We start from the raw sequence: 17396 nt of genomic DNA, 5'->3' as shown, positions 1-17396 counted from the left end.
CCCAGACATTGAAGAAAATGGGGTACCACATTTGTCCACGATTACTTTATGTTACAGGACAAAAGCAATTTTGCAGATGTATCAATAATTAAGGTTACTAAACTGTTTTAGTAACTAATCAAATGGGGATTATCTAGCTGTGCCTAATCTTACCACTGAGCCCTTTAAAAAGAGAGCTTGCTTCTGCTGTCAGCATAAAAGTCCTAGAGATTCAAAGTGTGAGAGCCTTTGGGCGGGAGGGGGGCTCTCCATGGCTGGCTCTGGAACCACATGTTTACAGTGGGTGTGGTTTGAAGAAGCAAAAGGAGAAGAGAAAGTGGGGTATCACAGGATAATTCTACAAATAAAGAAGGTGCTGTTCCTGCAAAGAGGGAGTCTCTGGGCAGAGTAAACAAAGTTAAATGTATCTATCAGCATCTCATTAGATGCTGGAAATAAATACATTTGATTGATCCAAATACATCCAGGGTAAAAACTGACCTTTTTATGACCAGCATCTCTTTGTGAGACAGGTCAGGTGGTTCAGAAATTGACATTCCTCGGTTGTCTGTGACGGAGAGTAGAGTGTCAGTTCAATAGGCCCCGTCCTGGAGAGGTTTCTAGGCTGTAAACCCCTGGGACCCAGTGATGCTATGGTTTTTGCTTACTCCCAGGGAGCCCTTAAGAGGGATTTTACTTTTTGCTATCAGATGAACAAAACGTTCTGGGATTTCTGCTTCTCCTCTAGTTTATGCTTCAAAGTATGGGAAACTTGAAATCAGTCTATGATAGCAGCGGAAGGGTCATTTTGTTAGAAAGTGTGAATGACACTAATGATATCAACTCAAAAGTACTAATACTTTTATTACATTATGAATCAGTCATCCACTAAATTATCCTTTTAAGTTATCCATATTTCCAACTAATGTCAACTCTTAGGATAAAATATAGCACCCATGTTTAAAATGTAATGTATTTTTCTTGAGTTACCCCTTTTGAGTAGAAGACAGGTAATAGGGATATAGATATTTGATTATCCTTTTATTTAAAAAAATCAGCATCTACATTTCCATATTACAAAAGATGACATATTTCTCAGTTACAACTCTGACACAGTTTCAGAGAATTTCCAGGTTAAAAAAAAATAAAATCAACAAATTATTCTGAGGCTAAATGAAGATTTTAGACCTAAAGACAACATGTAGTAATATTTTACATTTAACTTTACATCATATTGTGGGGTCACTTAAACACACACAAAGGTTTACACGTAAGTGCATGAAATTCAGAGATAAGGCCAATTTCCACAAATAAAATTCCTATTATCCAGGGTCATTGGGGCGCAAGATTTCTACATACCCAGTTTTTAAGTAAGAAGGTTAACCATAAGATGGAAATCTTTTCTTTATATCGTATATGTTCTTGACTTTTTCTGCTCAGCTTAGGGGCTGGGTGGTCCACACTGGGGATATGAAAGTGGGTAGATCTGCTGACCCTGTCCTTAGCACCACAGCCTGTGATGCTTCCCAAGTGGCTTTGGTTTTGTAACCTCTTTCTTTGATATCCATTGAAGAATACATCATGCATCTTCTTGTTGTTTCTATCCGTTATTGTCTTAGAAAATTGAAGAAACAATTTTTATTAAAATTATTTCTTAAAAGAAGTTTCTGAAAGTCACTGAGTGAGGGACTAGAGATGTTGTCTATGGCATTAAAATTTGGGGAACAGGTGTCTGTTATCAGCTTGACAGGTATGTCCTGGAGGATTCAATTTACTACAAGTCTAACCCTATACTAAGTGAGATGTGATTGATATACTTAATATAGATGAATGGCTTCTCTTTTTCTTTAATAATGGAAGAGGAAATATGCCAAAATCAGAGGCAGAACATCTACATTCTAATAACATATCTAGACATGGGTGCCATGAAGCAAGATCCTATTATGGAAGTGTCACCATATTGGGAGTGGAGAGATTTAAAGATCTCCATTGCCAGCTTTATCATCACCCACTAGCAGCGTGGCTTTGGGACTTACTTTCCCCTGAACTCAGCCTGTTCTATTAAGAGGGAGTACCCCTTGGTATCCACGAGGGATTGGTCCCAGGACCCCCACAGACACTAATCTATGGATGCTGAAGTCCCTTACACAAAATAGTGTAGCATTTGCACATGGATCTGCACATCCAACTCTGTACTTTAAATCATCTCTAGAATACTTACAATACCTAATACAATGTAGTGAAGTGAGTGAAGTCGCTCAGTCGTGTCCGACTCTTTGTGACCCCATGGACTGTAGCCCACCGGGCTCCTCTGTCCATGGGATTCTCCAGGCAAGAATACTGGAGTGGCTTGCCATTTCCTTCTCCAGGGGATCTTCCCGAGCCAGGGATCGAACCCAGGTCTCCTGCATTGCAGGAAGACGCTTTAACCTCTGAGCCACCAGAATACAATGTAACTGCTATATAAATAGTTGTGAATACAACGTAAATGCTTTGTAAATAGTTTGGCTTTCTGGAACTTTCTGGAATTGTTTTTTCAAATAATTTCTATCAGTCCTTGGTTGAATCCATGGATTCAGAACCTGTAGACAGGGAGAGGTCACTGCATAACTAGAAAATCTCTAAGGTCCTTAGACCTTCCAAAGCCTTAGAGCTCCCAATCAATTCCCTGAGGCATGGGGAGGGACAGGAGATTACCAGGAGGAATCTCTTCCAATAATATACAATATAGAAAGGTAATTATGATGCTCTGAAAAATGAAAGGAAAGCTATAAGTACACACTCCAAGGGGAAAGAGGAACAGAACCTGTGAGTGAACTTATAAATGATCCACGGTACATGATTAAATCTTTGAAAACTATCATAAGGATTATTCTCCTCAAAACTGATACCACTGATACAATTCTTGAAATTTAAGCTCCTTAAGTCATAGTACTTAATTACACAGCCTTTTTGAACAAATGTATATGTGTACATGCAAATATTTATTCCTGAGTCAATAAGAACATCTTAAAAATATTCTAGAACTTCATTTAAATTGTATCTTTTGGGTCTGTTGATTGGAATGGAATTGGCCTGTGAATCCTTCTGTGGAGAAGTTTTTGTATATTCATTTGCATATGGTCATCAGTTAATTTATCTTGGGATCAAGACCAGGAGTCAAAGCTATGATGGTGATGAAGATATGGAAACTCTTGCTTTGGTAGACTTGATCCAAGCTAAGTGGGACAAGAAAAAAATTAAATTGAGGGATTAAGAATACTGAATCCATGATCTACAAACTGTAAATGAAAAGTTCCCTTTAAAGAAAGACCTTTTTATGATAAGAGCATAACCCAGTAATACAGTTAGGATTCATCTGTGTTTCTCCTCTTCAACTTGATCCAGATGCCGTTACTTGGACGAAGAATGAGCTCTCCTGCTAGACCAAGTTCTTCTCTTTTTTGGTTGGATTCTACCCAAAAGTGCCTCAGGATGCAGGAAAGAATGGTCTTTTCTTCCATTATGGCAAACTTTTGACCTTCAAATTAAAGTAAATACCAACATCATTAAATAGATGTAACTTAAATGTGAGAAATCAGAAGTCCAATCAGAGGAAGCAAACAATTTTATGTTTTTGCAATGGGCCCTGGGAGAATCAGAATCACTTGGGATGCTTGTTAAAAATGAAGATTCTTGAGTGCCCTTTCCTTCTCCCACCAGTACATCTGAACGGCTGGGATGGAACAGGAATTTATATTTTAGCAAAAGCCTAAACAAATCCTGGGCTCATTCAAGCCTGAGAATCATTACTCTAGATTACTTTCTTATTGAGCCTTTAATTTAATTTACTACAGAGTCACCAAATAAGCTTCAGACTCACCCATTTAAATCTGGTCTTATTATATGAATGCCTGTATTTGCATAAATGATAAAATGCTAGAGATTCTGAAGCTGAATATGTTTATAATGCTCGGTGATGTGCATTCACTTTGTTTAAGCACTTCAGCTGGCCTTAGGGTGTTTTGTGTTTTCGTTTTCCAAAATGAAGTTCTTAAAAGCAACAAACAGAAATTAAATATAACGAATCATTATACATAAGTTTTCTACCATATGAAGTATATTCTTTTTTCATCTAAAAGCTACAATATTGTCAACTTCTACCAAGGAAAGAATTATGCTTTATGTTATGGGCTAAATTGTGCCCTGATCCCCCAAATTCATAGCTTTTTTTTTTAAAGATTAATAAATCTTAAAACTCAGTATCTCAGAATATGACTGTGTTTGGAGATAGGACGTTTAAAGAAGTAATTAAATTAAAATGGTCAGATGGGTGAATCCTAATCCAATCTGACTGGTATCCTTATGGAAAGGAAAGATTAGAACACACGCACAGAGGCCATGTAGGGTTGCAGGGAGAAGAGCAGCATGGATCCAGTAAGCTAAGGAGAGGCTTATTATCAATTCTGTTGTCACCTTGATCTTGGACTTCTAGCCTCCAGAATTGGGAGAAAATAAATTCCTGTGGTTTAAGCACCCAGTGTAGGTTACTTTGTTACGGCTGCACCAGAAAACTAATAAACTTTGTGACAGTCACATTTTAAAACAATAATGTGTAGCAAAGGGGAAGGAAAAGGAAGTCAGTTTTGTTAAAAGACAGTTGCCTATGGGATGCTATATCTCAAGAAATTTTTGTAAGAAAACCACTACCGCTCTGCCAACCTGAAAGGTGAAACCAGTTCTGGTGGATACAGACCTATACAGTTTCGGGGGCCTGCAGAGAAGGGCACATATGCGTATGTATGACGTCCTTTCAAATTCTCGGGAAAGAACCGTTCTGGCTTGAATTCCTCAGGATCCGGGAAGTACTTTGGATCTCTATGCAGTGCGTAGGGCACGATGATTACTTGACAGCCTTGCACGATTTTGTGACCCGCTGTCAAGAAGTAGTCAATAGGCCATGAGGATGGAGCAAGACAGACCATAAAAATAACCCACTCTCCCTGCTATTCAAATTATACAATCTTTACCAACTTCACAGTCTTCGGTAAGATTACGGGCAAAGAAAGGAACAGACGGGAAAAGGCGAAGGCTCTCCTTAATAACACAGTCCAGATATTTAAGTTTCTTCAGGTCTTCTAGGGTAACAGGACGGTCAGACTTCCCTGGTTTTAACAGAATACACAGAATAACAATCAAAGAATTATTTGAGCCTGGGAGATGGGACATTGATGAAGAGTACACATCAAAACACTGAATGTTAAATATCTACAGCTAAAGTAGAATCTCTAATATCACCCATAATCAAAATAAAATGAGATCTATTCAGTGAAAGAAACCAGACACCAACAATCACATATTTGTAGGATTCTATTTATAGGAAGTATTCTGTTGTTGAGTTGCTAAGTCATGTATGACTCTTTTGCGACCCGATGCACTGTAGCCCACCAGGCTCCTCTGTCTGTGGGATTTCCCAGGCAAGAATACTGGAAGGGGTGGCTATTTCCTTCTTCGGGGATCTTCCTGACCCAGGGATCCAACCCACATCTCCTGCATTGGCAGGTGGATTCTTTACCACTGAGCCACCTGAGAAGCCCAGGAAGTACCCAGAACAGGTAGTAAGTCCCATTAGAAACAGACTGTAAATTAGAGAATTCCAGGGGCTGAGGGAAGAGAGGAGAGTGGCCAAGTAATGAGACAGGGTTTGCTTTTGTGGTGCTGGGAATCTGAGGACATCACTGCTGGGTCAGCCTGTAGATTGCTGGCTGTGTAATAGAAATGTACATCCTAGCAGCTTAATGTGTCTTTTCTCTCATTCATGGCCAGATGCGAGGCGGGATGAAACAGGTTGCCTTGAGCCCATGACTCAGTGCTGTTGCACGTACACCTGCTTCATCTATTAAGCAGTGAGATGCCTGAGGATTGTAACATTTATCTGTGCATCACATGCCAAACACTTAGCAAATGCCTATATTCTTAACCAGGCCTTGCTAAGAAAACTGGCATTGGAAGGGACCCCACATGGGAGCCTTCCTGCTCAGTGTGGTACCTTTAGAACAGATCCTACTGCATACCCTTCCTGAGCGAGAACAACTCTTGCTTCGGTGGCCATGGTGCCCACAGGGTAACCAGCGAAGGGGCTGAACATACCAAACACTTCTTCCAGCTCAGTGTCCACTTTCTGCTGGACTTCTGGATACCAACCCAATAGATACAAGGACCAGTTTATTGCAGCTGCAGTTGTATCATGGCCCTACAAATGCAAGGAAAAAATAGCTTAGCAGAGTCGTATGGCGAAGATTAGAAGAGAGAACTCCATTTTGAACTGTCTGGATCTGACAGCTGCACCGTGACTCCAGACATAATAAATTAAGGGTGCAGCATTTCCCCTTGATAAGAAACAAAACCGTCCCTTCAAAGGGGGGATTCATGCTTAGAAAGGCGTTTCAATGCCACACGAGGTTGCATATGTGGGGAGAAGGGGACAAGGTGCTCTAGACTGTTTTTAAGGGGGAATATCTGACTTTCATGAGCCAATCTGCCAGACCTGTACTGCTCCACCTCCGAGCCTTTGTAAGGTGCTTTACCTGTGGACCTTGGAGGCCAGGAGTCTATATGTGGTTCTGAGTAACATCCTCCACGTCCAGAAGTTGATACGTCCCCTCCTGTAATACTGGCTGAGCTTTAGGCAAAATACTAAGTACTTTGCAGAAACTAACTTATTCTTCAGAAAAACTCTGTGAAACACTTGATACCACTATTTACATTTTAGAAATTAAAAACAGATCCTAAAATTGTTTACCTGAGTTCTTCAGAAAAAAAAAATTATTTGGAAAATCAATAGTAATAGTATAGCTCTATGAATAAGACTTTCAGGGGGCACTAAAGACAAAATTGTTCCTCTGTGGAAGTTCTTACTATTCCATTTTTGCTATGCAACACAAGTGATAATTGTCATTTTTCTTTCTCTGGGCAGAAATCTCCAAAGCACCTTCTTCCTAAAACAGCTTCTCAGTTGAATTTGTTGTTGCTGTTGTTTAGTCGCTCAGTTGTGTCTGACTCTTTGTGACCCCATGGACTGTAGCCCATCAAGTTCCTCTGTCGATGGATTTCCCAGGCAAGAACACTGAGTGTGTTGCCACTTCTTTCCTAGAGCGTCTTTCCAACCCAGGGATCGAACCTGTGTCTCCTGCATTGGCAGGAAGATTCTCTACCATGGAGCCACCAGGGAAGCCTCTAAGTTGAATTGTTTGAGGCTTATTCTGCAATTTTATAAAACGTGTATTTTTGGAGTCTCTGATATTGGTGTCCTGGCCTCTTCTGCAGCCTGCAGTGCCTTCACAGACGCCACCCTGAACTCCAGACAAGATCTGGCCCCTTTCACTCAGCTGTTTACCAAAGCCATAGAAGGAAGTTCTCTTGCTAAATAATTCTTAATAACTGCTCTTGAATTTGTAAGTGGAAGCCTGATCCAAACAAGCGATGCCTGCTGAGCATAAGGAAGCTGTGACAAGGATCTGGGGTGACAGGCAGCATCTCATAAGGCTAATCAGGAGAGAGCCAGAAGGAGAACTCAGGTCTAGGGACACTCAGCCTGCTTTCCTACACTGCGCCCTCAGGAGCACGTGTGTTCCGGCGCCCTCTCCAGACGCCTGCAGGCAGGGCGGCTCATTCCACCCAGGGGCGGCCTGCACTGAGCCATGCTAAACCACCCATGCGCTTCCTCCAGTTCCAGGATATTACCACGTGGTGCTTTTTAAAACATTTCTTCATCTTTATTTGGCTATCCATCCACTGAACGATTCATTCTTTGTAATATTTAATAACACTAGAATTACCTTTTGTAAAAACCGCAACTTTCTTTTAATGATGTGAAGCCCAGAAATCCCTTTAGAATCCACAAACTAGTTAAATTCACTATCAGAGGGCTCTTGCTAATCTTCTTTAGTTTGGGCAGTTCATAGCAGGAGTTCATTTGCTAGAACTTCAAAAAGGAGGTAGTGAAAAGACAGACTTGGGGGTTTCAGAGTTTTTGTTTTTTTTTAAGCATGAAGCAATACAGGGAACTGAGAAATTTCTGGCTGCTTTTCTACTTGGAAAAGTCTGATGGGTTTTAGGTTATCCTGAGAAAACTGCTTTACTCACCACAAGTCAAAGGCTTTTTTCTGAAGAAGGAAGTTGATCTGATAACTTAATCAGGTTCTTTTGTAATTTCTAGTTGTAATTTAGTGACTCATCCTCAGTTATATGAGGCTATTTTAAAACAAATAAACTTTTAAAAATAATGCTAAAGATTCAAAATTTTTTTTTGGAATTTTTAAAATGATACCCAAAAATGATGTGACAAGATAAAATACCTCAAACATAAAGGTGTCAACTTCTTCTCTTATATCTTCATGACTCAGCTTGTTCCCTTGGTCATCAGTCACATTTAAAAGCAAGTCAAGAAAAGCCCTGCATTTAGTTTTGCGTGGAGGAAAGTCCTTCTCCTTGTCGTTACTTGTACCTTCTTCATGTCTCTTCATTTCATTGGCCCGTTCAGTGATGACCTGTATAATTTAAATAATATGCTCTTGTGTGGAGTTTGATATAGCCCCATAATACATTTTCCCATGAAAATATACTAGTTTCTTTCATGGATTTTTTTTTTTTCCTAAACCTTTCCTATTCTGACTCAAGAATAACTTAGACTGTTGTGGAAAATATAGATAAAGCTTCCTGTTAACATTTTAGGACATTATTTGATAAGACTTTTAAAAACAAATTTAACATCAGACAAATTCAGCATATTCAAGTGCCATCCTTCTAACACGGAATAGACCTGGTAATCCCCTAAATGGTGCCTAGAGATTTGAATGAGCTAATGAGAAAAAGCTTGGGTGGTGAAGAGAATGCAGTCATTATATAAGAGGCTAATTATGGATCGCTCTCATTACTGGTTGGATTGGAGAAAAGAAACAGCTAGTTCATAGGTGACATCACCTGATGTGCTTGCTGTTCCTGTTGCCTGGAAGTCTCTCTCTTCAGACACCAGTGCGGCTGGCTCCCTCCTTCTTTAAGGTCTGTCCCCTCTGCACACCATCAGAAAGACCTTCCCAGATCACTGCTACCCTGGTCTCCAGCACTATCTTCCCAACTCTATTTTTCTCCATTTCACTCACCTCCCTGACATTATATTATACTTGCTGTATAATATAATGCATACCTCAAATATAGCATCCCCATGGCAGCAAATCTTTGTTCACTGATGTTAATTGCAACCCTTCCCTGATAGCTCATTTGGTAAAGAATCCACCTGAAATGTGGGAGACCTGGGTTTGATCCCTGGGTTGGGAAGATCCCCTGGAGAAGGGAAAGGCTACCCATTCCAGTATTCTGGCCTGGAGAATTCCATGGACTGTATAGTCCATGGGGTTGCAAAGAGTTGGACATAACTGAGTGACTTTCACTTTAACTTTCAGAGCACTGCCTGGCATTTAAGGACGTTCATTAGATCTTTTCTGAGTGAATAAAAGAACTAAAGCCCATAAATTTAATTTGGTCATGTATTTCAACTTTCTCCTCCTATCAAGCAATTGACCAAACCTGCTGCTAAGTGGTCTGAATGAATGGATCCTAAGTTCTTTGGTGACAAAACACCATATTTCTCTTCATCCTTGGGGAAACCCCTAGTGCCTGGCACTCAGTATGCAATTTTCAATGTTTATTAAGTAAATAGTATCGCTCATCCAATTTGCAGTTCATTAATTATTGGCATTGATAGTAATGCATGTAATTTGAGGAAATAATTAACTATAGTTAAAAGATACAAACTGTTGGTCATTCTCCCACCACCCAGTAATGGAGATTACTCTGTCTTCCACTGTAGGCACCTTGATGTAAAACTTCATTCATCCAATGTCTCCTGCCAGTAACCACACACATAATGCTAATACACAGTTAAGATGCAATCGTGCTGTCTACTTTTTTCCATTAGTATTCACCTTTTATGAGACACAGGTTCCAGACTATGGTAATACAACATAAAAATCTTGAACTTGTAAAGATCTGGAAGTGGAGAGTGGTGATGGTTCACAACATCGTGAGTGCACTTAATGGTACGTTTTATGTTGAGTATGTTTTATCACAAGTAAAAAAAAAAAAATCGAGGGCTTACATTGTTGGTAAAATCATGTACAATCTTTAGGCTCCTTCTGTGTTCTCGTCCATTTTTAAACATATAGAATATAAGGTCAAGCCAGAGCCAGGGCATCTTCATTCTTTGATGTATCGAATCACTCATCCTATAAACAGGATAAAAACACATCAGCTGACGTACTGAGAATGTGTATTTCTTGAGCCCTGATGTGATGCCCCATCTCAGCATGGGTGATTTGGGGAATGGCGATTATTCGTCTTAGAGGCTATTGAGAACTCCAAGCTTTACCATCAACATGAAGGCATGGACTATCCAGGGAAGCTTAAACATTGAATGCGTTCTTGAGAGGAACGAAGAATCCATTATAAAACATTCTGACCAGATAGCCATCTGATCTCTGCTGCTTCTTCTCCAGGGAGAGTTCTTACTCTCCCCAGGCCAAGCATGGCTCTTGCACCACAAGATCATATGAAATCTGCCTCTTTTTAATGACCACTCATTCACTTGCTCACTCCTCTGCAGTGCTAACAAAACAAATGACTTCCCTCTTCCACGGAAAAGTGCTCATCAATCCCCATCTGTCACAGAGCTGTCACGAGCCCCACCCTCAGCATTTCCAGTGAAAAGCAGAAAGACCTACACAGCCTCCTCCTTTGTGACCAGCTTAGATGCCAATTCCACGAAAGGACCTTTCACGGCCACTCAATCTGTAAAATTTATCCCTGTGTCCCCTCTCGCATCAACTTGATCTTTTCTTTCCAAGTCATTATCATAATTTATAAGTTTATAGTCACCTGCTTCAATGCCTGTCTCCCCTGTTACTGTTTCATGAGCCTGTATAAAACTAGTCAGTACCTTGTGCAGTGAATGGCAGGTTAGATGCTCAACAATTAATAAGATTAAGTGAAAGGACCCATGGATTAAACATAGGATATGTTGAATCAGATTCTGGTGCTGCCTCTTAATAATCATGAGAAATTTTAAAAGTAAAGTTGATTATTTCTATTAAGAAATAATACTCAAGGGTAGAAAATATAGGAAAGGAGAATGAACCACAACAAAAATAAAGCACAATAAGAAAAAGAAGCACACATACAACAATAAACACAGCTAACATTTTGATGTAGTATCTTCTCATTTTTCCATGAAAATGTCTTTCTCTTCAACTTAGCATCATAATATAATCTCTCAGTATATAAAATAGTCATTTAAAATTACTGTGTAATCTGAATGTGCTATAATTTACACAACTCTTCCTCTACTATTGAAATACATGCTTTAATGATTAGGTTGATTTTTAGTATAATGTTTCATTTTGAAATGAAGAAAAAGATACAATATAGACAGAAGTGATTAGCAATAATTTTTAAAGCCCTAATCAATAACAGTTTTAGAAAGGATTTCATTTACCTATAAACGGCTCGAACATACTCGGAATCATCATTTCTTTGAGCACCAATGTTCTTTCCCATAGCTGTTTCTGTAAAATAGAGTGAGAAGTAACCATTCAATTCACGCACACATCTTGGGTACGTTTTCCAGTGTCAGACATTTTAAAAAAAGACATTATGTCCTGTTCTGATATATTGTAGAATTCTTCTTTTCCCTTTTCTCTCGAATCTTCTGCTTCTCTTCCTCCCAGCTCCTATCCTTCCTTCCCTCTGACCTTCTGGTCGTGTTGGCTCCGTAACTGCTGGGTTTGAAGTCCTGTGAATGGTTACTGCTTCTCAGGAGGCTAATTTAGGACTAGGACTATCCAGATGAACCCCAAATCCCTTCTAAATGGCCCCCCTCCACATACACCATGAACTGTTATTTTCTATTTGGGCCATTTTCTTTACAGCCTAACTTTAAAAATAAATCAGTGAGACTTACCACAGATTATATCTAAGGTACAAAGAGTGACGTAAAAAAAGCAGTTAAACGCTTCTTGGTTAACATGCTTTTCAAGCTTAGTAACCAATATATTTGCTTGTTCATTCATGACATCTAAGAAATCCTCCAGAATTGTAAAATGGAAAGTGGGTGTTAACATTTTTCTCCTAGATCGCCATTTGTTTCCAGTACTAGAAATACAATACATGGTTACAAAGAAAAAAGAAGCAACATCTGAAACAGATAAAATATAAATATAGTCAAGTCACCAAGTTCTCCTGAAATAGCTTATTCTGTAGATTCTCGATTGCTTTGATCAGAATGACAAAGACTCATGTATAGCTACAGAATGTGAATATTTTGGATATTGTTCTATATTACTAATATTTACAAGGGCATTTATTAAAAATGGAAACAATTAAAATTTTTCCTATATTTCTAAGTTCTGAGGTTCTAAATATTAGAAATTTTCTCCCTTTTGTCAATACCATGGTCCTCAGGTGATCCACTGTTCCATGATTTACTCTAATCTCTATTATCTTTGAATTATCTAGAGTCCCCACAAGGGTCCTGTCTTTCTGGAGTCCTGTTTCTGAATCAAGAATTGAGGTCCCTATGTTTGATATACTTCTCTGGGGGGGGATGTGACTGCTTTTTCATTATATTTTCAAGATTTCCCTCCTCCAAACTATCCTTTGCTTTACTCCATTCATTGTTCTTGGAACACTAGTGATTATCAGTATTGAATACAGTGCCTGGATATTACCATATACCTAGGACTCCTGTCAATCAAAGGCCGATTGTTAACTAGACTCTTCCTTCTGCCTGCTCCCATAATTCTTGAGAGCTCAGTCTTGTTATTGGAAGAATACTTTGGGTCAGTTCCTGAAATAACAAGTTACCCAGAGAAGAAACTGTTTTTGTAAGACAGCTTTACAAATTTCCACTGACATACCTTGTAAGAAGTCCTAGTCCAAGCCACGGTTCTAAGAACTTGTACATATAGGATTTTTCAATGTGCTTTGAACTGCTTAAAATTACCTCAAAAAGAGAAAAAAAAAAAGAGAGATATAGACATCAAAACGATATCAATTACAAGAACATCTGGCTAGAACACAACTACTTTTTAAAACAAGATTTCATAATTGTTATTTCTCTGTGATTCATTTTTATTCCTGTGCCTCAAAGAAATTCAATTAAGAGTTTTGAACATATAACTGTCATTCAGTCTTGAGGACTACGTGGAATTGAAAGAAAACACCCAAGATGATTCCTGGTTTCTGCCACCAACTAGGAACTGAATAGAGAATTGACTGAGGGAGATGGGGGGAGGCAGGTGAATGTGGAGAATGACCACATCTAATGAGATTCCCACACCATCAAACAGACAGTGGAATACGGACCATATTTGCCACGTACTCACTTCCACAGTTTCTGCGTTATAAAGGGCCACGAGAGGCACAGGCCCGAGCCAGAGTTTCAGCAGTGGCAGGTGTCGGCATTCTTCAGTGAAATCAATTATCTGCTGAAAAAAATCTAGGAGAAATATTTAACCTTAAAATCAATCAAGACAAGAATTCTGTCAAATAAGGATCTACTGTACAGCGCAGGAAACTCTACTTAAAACTCTGTAATGACCTGTATGAGAAAAGAATCTAAAAAAGGAGATATATATATATATATAAACACACACACACATATATGTATGTATAACTGATTCACTTTGTTGTATACCTGAAACTAATGTAACACTGTGAATCAACTCTACTCCAATACTTTTTTTAAAAAAAGACAAGAATTTTGTAATAAGTTCCTTATGTTATTTTAGATTCCACAGAGAAGTGAGATCACATCACACTTATCTTCTTTGTCGGACATTTCATTTAGCATTCACGGCCTCAAGTTTCATCCATGTTTTTACAAATGGCAATATTTCTTTCTTTTTATGACTGAGTAATATTGCTGTGTGTGTGTGTGTGTGTGTGTCACATTTTCTTTATCCATTCATCCAGGGATGGACGCTTGGGTTGCTTCATGCTGATGCACCGCCTGCCTCAGTCTGATCTGACAGAGGAGACAGGGAAGTCTGAATCTGTGGTTTGAAGGTATCAGGTCCAATAGCAAGTAGCTGCTGAGGAAGACAAGTGCGGACACAGAAGCAAAAGCAAGAGGCTACTAGAGTTCAAGAGGCTCGTGGGAAGACAGCCACAAAATGTAAGGCACAGCCTCCATGTGAGATGAGATGCCGAGGACAGGAACTATTTCGCAGAATATTCTGAAATCCCCAGTTTTGTTGAGCTCAACACTGGGCACAAAGCAGGGCCTGGATAAATGGATGATTGACAATCTTAAAGAACTCATTCGAACCAAGTTTGGACAGTGCAATAGAAACCACATGCATTAAATTGAATCCTTAAAATTACTCTGTAATACTACAAAGTGAAAATGAAGTCGCTCAGTCGTGTCCGACTCTTTGGGACCCCATGGACTATAGCCCACCAGCTTCCTCCATCCATGGGATTTTCCAGGCAAGAATACTGGAGTGGGTTGCCATTTCCTTCTCCAGGAGATCTTCCCAACCCAGGGATTGAACCCGGGTCTCCCAAATTGTAGGCAGACGCTTTACCATCTGAGCCACCACCAAGGAAGCCTGTGATACAGCGAGTTTATAATATTAAACAAAAAAGTTATGTAAAAATATAGACCTTCCCATCCCCACTAAAGAAACAGTATGCTTAAGGAGTCTCATGTTCTTTTTGAGAATTTTTCTAATTGAAATCTCCACTGAATAAGACCTATTTTAAAACAAACTGCGAGTTGTCTTTGGAATTACTTTCTGAGTGAAGAGAATGACAGTGTACTGCCTTTTATAAAGGACCATTTTAATCTGCCATATAAATACTGGATTTTGGCATCAGGCAAACCTTGGCTCAATTTCCAGCTTTGGAACCAAGTTGTTTGATTTTGGGAAGTTGTTTAAAACTCTAAGTTAGAGTGGTTTCTTTTTTTCTTAAGCATGTACTTATATTTTAACATAACTTTTTTGTTTAATATTATAAAGCCTTAGGATAGAAAGGGAAGTCAGCTCAGCTTTTAAGTATTAGGGACTTTTCTCGTAGCTTAGATGGTAAAGAATCTGTTTGCAATGCAGGAGACTTGGGTTCAATCCTGGGTGGGAAAGATACCCTGGAGAAGGGAAGGGCTACCCACTCCAGTATTCTTGCCTAGAGAATCCCAACGACAGAGGAGCCTGGTGGGCTACAGTCCATGGGGTCACAAAGAGTCGGACACGACTGAGCAACTAACACCTTCAAGATGACTTTACAAATGTGGTTTTGATATAAATAAATGTGTTGTTGGATCACTTGTGACGTTAGTCACTTTGATGTTTGGGTGGTGAAAAGTCTACTTGGATTTCTTCTGCCCTAAAATATGTTCAGTATTTTGGTAAACACTCTCCCACAAGGCCTCGTGGTATTCTTGTGAGTTTAAGATGACAGTACTGTTTTGCTTGGGAAAACAAAGGAAAATAATCCTTCAAGCATTGCAGTTAATCTTCAGCCTGTAAAACCACTAGCATTTACAATTAATTGGAGGGGGAATGGGGTTCTGGTCCCTGACTTAAAGCATGTCATATTGAGCAAATCTTTTCAGCTCTGGGTAATTCAATTTATACCCCTATGAAATAAAGTACGTGTGTTCTCAGTTGTGTTTGACTCTTTGCGACCCCACGGACTATAGCCCACTAGGCTCATCTGTCCATGGGATTTTTTTCCAGGCAAGCATACTAGCGTGGGTTGCCATTTCCTCCTCCAGGGGATCTTCCCAACCCAGGGATCAAACCCCAGTCCCTTTGAACCCGTTTCTTGGGTCTCCTGCATTGGCAGGCAGATTCTTTACTACTGGCGCCACCTGGGAAGCCCTGAAAATAAAGTGCTCATATCTGTTAATAATTCATCCTCCCTAATGGAGGACTCCAAATCTCAGATACTTCTGAGACTTTTCTAGCTTTTTAAAGCGATCTTTTCCATCAACAAAACAATATAAATCTCTCTCTTCAAAAAGACGATCTCAATAAAAATAAATTCACTCTTAAATAAGAATTTTGAAACTTCCTGCATGAATTTTCAAGAAGGCCTGGCCTTAAGTTTTGTTATTACATAACCTCCTTAAAAGGGCTAAAATATTAAAGTCAAGAAGGAATCAAAGTTGTGGTCAAGTCTTGTGATGTCTGGATAGGGAAGAACCTCAAGTGCCTTTTGAGAGAGAGAGAGAGACAGAGACTTTTGTGTTCTAAGGGATTTATCTTGTTCCAGGTGGTGCCAGTGGTAAAGAACCCACCTGCTAATGCAGGAGATGTAAGGGACCTTGGTTCCATTCCTGGGTTGGGAAGATCCCCTGGAGAAGGGCATGGCCACCCACTCCAGTATTCTTGCTTGGAGAATCCCATGGACAGAAGGCTACCGCCCACGGGGCCACAAAGAGTGGAACACCTCTGAAGCTACTTAGCATGCAGGCACTGGGAAGTTTCTGCCCTTAAAGGCTTTAAAAGCCCAGACAGAAGCAAAGGCAGCAGTGTTTTGAGGTGCAGGAGCAGCTACGAGGTGGAAAAAGCAGCAGCAGAAAAGCAGGACAAGAGCTTAGAAATAAGCTTGCGATCTGTGCTGCACAGGCAGAAAAAGTTCATTTGGACCAGATGCAACCGCAATGTTGCCAAGTGTCATAGGGAACCTGGATAGAATTGGGAACCCGTCTTCTAATGAGTGGGTGACAAATTCTCTCTCTCCCGGCGTCGGCAGGCCGGGCACTTCGGTGTCCAGACTACATGCACGAGGGCCGCCAGGCGGCAAGTGCTGGAAGCCCGGGCCCTCGGATGGGGTCGCGGCCGGCGCCCTTACCTCTTGCGTCGGGCTTCATCATCAGCGCGTGTCCCACCAAGGGGTAGGGGTCCCCAATGGTCGGGACGGGACGCATCTGACGCCATTTCCGCGCATAGCTCGCCACCATCTTCAGGAGGTTCAGGGTGAGGGTGGCGCCTGCCAGGGAGACGGCGCACAGCCCGCTCCAGAGCAGCAGCTTCGGCCCGACGCTCAGCAACCACGGCGCCAGCATCGCGCCCGCGGGGCCGCTGTGCACCGGGGCCGAGACCGTGGGGACCGCAGGGCGGGATGCTGCGGGCGGCCGGCGCTGTCCCGCCCCTCGAGGTCAAGTGTGCGGGCGCTGGGAGGAGTTCGTGGCCTGCGGGCGGTCGGAGCCGAGCCGCAGGAAGGGGCGCGCCGGGCCAGGTCACTTCCCCGCTCTGGCCGGTGGAGGGGGTGAGCACCCGCCTGGCTCCCACTCTGGTCTCCGAGCCGACGACGCCCGGCCGGGCTTGTTACGACGGGTCAAAGCCTTCGTAACGCGCACCGGCCTCTGTTGTGCTTCT

At 40.9% G+C, this 17396-nt stretch overlaps 1 protein-coding gene across 2 annotated transcripts; it reads right to left on the bottom strand.

Moving 5' to 3' along the window:
- Positions 1-1001: 1001 nt before the first annotated feature.
- On the bottom strand, positions 1002-17083 carry CYP4V2 (cytochrome P450 family 4 subfamily V member 2). Of its 2 annotated transcripts, XM_019953519.2 has the most exons (12): positions 16870-17083; positions 13395-13507; positions 12927-13012; positions 11972-12162; positions 11507-11576; positions 10115-10241; positions 8316-8507; positions 6109-6211; positions 4989-5123; positions 4715-4894; positions 3293-3499; positions 1002-3197 (listed from the first exon to the last, which is right to left on the bottom strand). In XM_019953519.2, the coding sequence occupies exons 1-11, from the start codon at positions 17081-17083 to the stop codon at positions 3327-3329; spliced, it is 1584 nt and encodes a 527-aa protein (XP_019809078.1). In that variant the 3' UTR covers positions 1002-3197; positions 3293-3326. The 2 variants fall into 2 exon arrangements, with proteins under 2 accessions (XP_019809078.1, XP_019809077.1); XM_019953518.2 differs by having other exon boundaries at positions 1002-3499.
- Between the last annotated feature and the right edge of the window lie 313 nt (positions 17084-17396).

This window comes from Bos indicus, chromosome 27 (assembly GCF_029378745.1).
Source record: "Bos indicus isolate NIAB-ARS_2022 breed Sahiwal x Tharparkar chromosome 27, NIAB-ARS_B.indTharparkar_mat_pri_1.0, whole genome shotgun sequence".
NCBI lineage: Eukaryota > Metazoa > Chordata > Mammalia > Artiodactyla > Bovidae > Bos > Bos indicus.
Note: the sequence above shows the minus strand (reverse complement) of the source record. Positions and strands in the feature narration are given on the sequence as shown.

Excerpts from the sequence above, each read along its gene's own strand:
- CYP4V2 (XM_019953518.2), bottom strand. The coding sequence starts at position 17,083 with ATGCTGGCGCCGTGGTTGCTGAGCGTCGGGCCGAAGCTGCTGCTCTGG. Across the intron at positions 13,508-16,869 it reads GATGAAGCCCGACGCAAGAG|ATTTTTTTCAGCAGATAATT; the intron begins GTAAGGGCGCCG and ends TATTTCTCCTAG. Across the intron at positions 8,508-10,114 it reads TACATGATTTTACCAACAAT|GTCATCACTGAACGGGCCAA; the intron begins GTAAGCCCTCGA and ends TAAATTATACAG.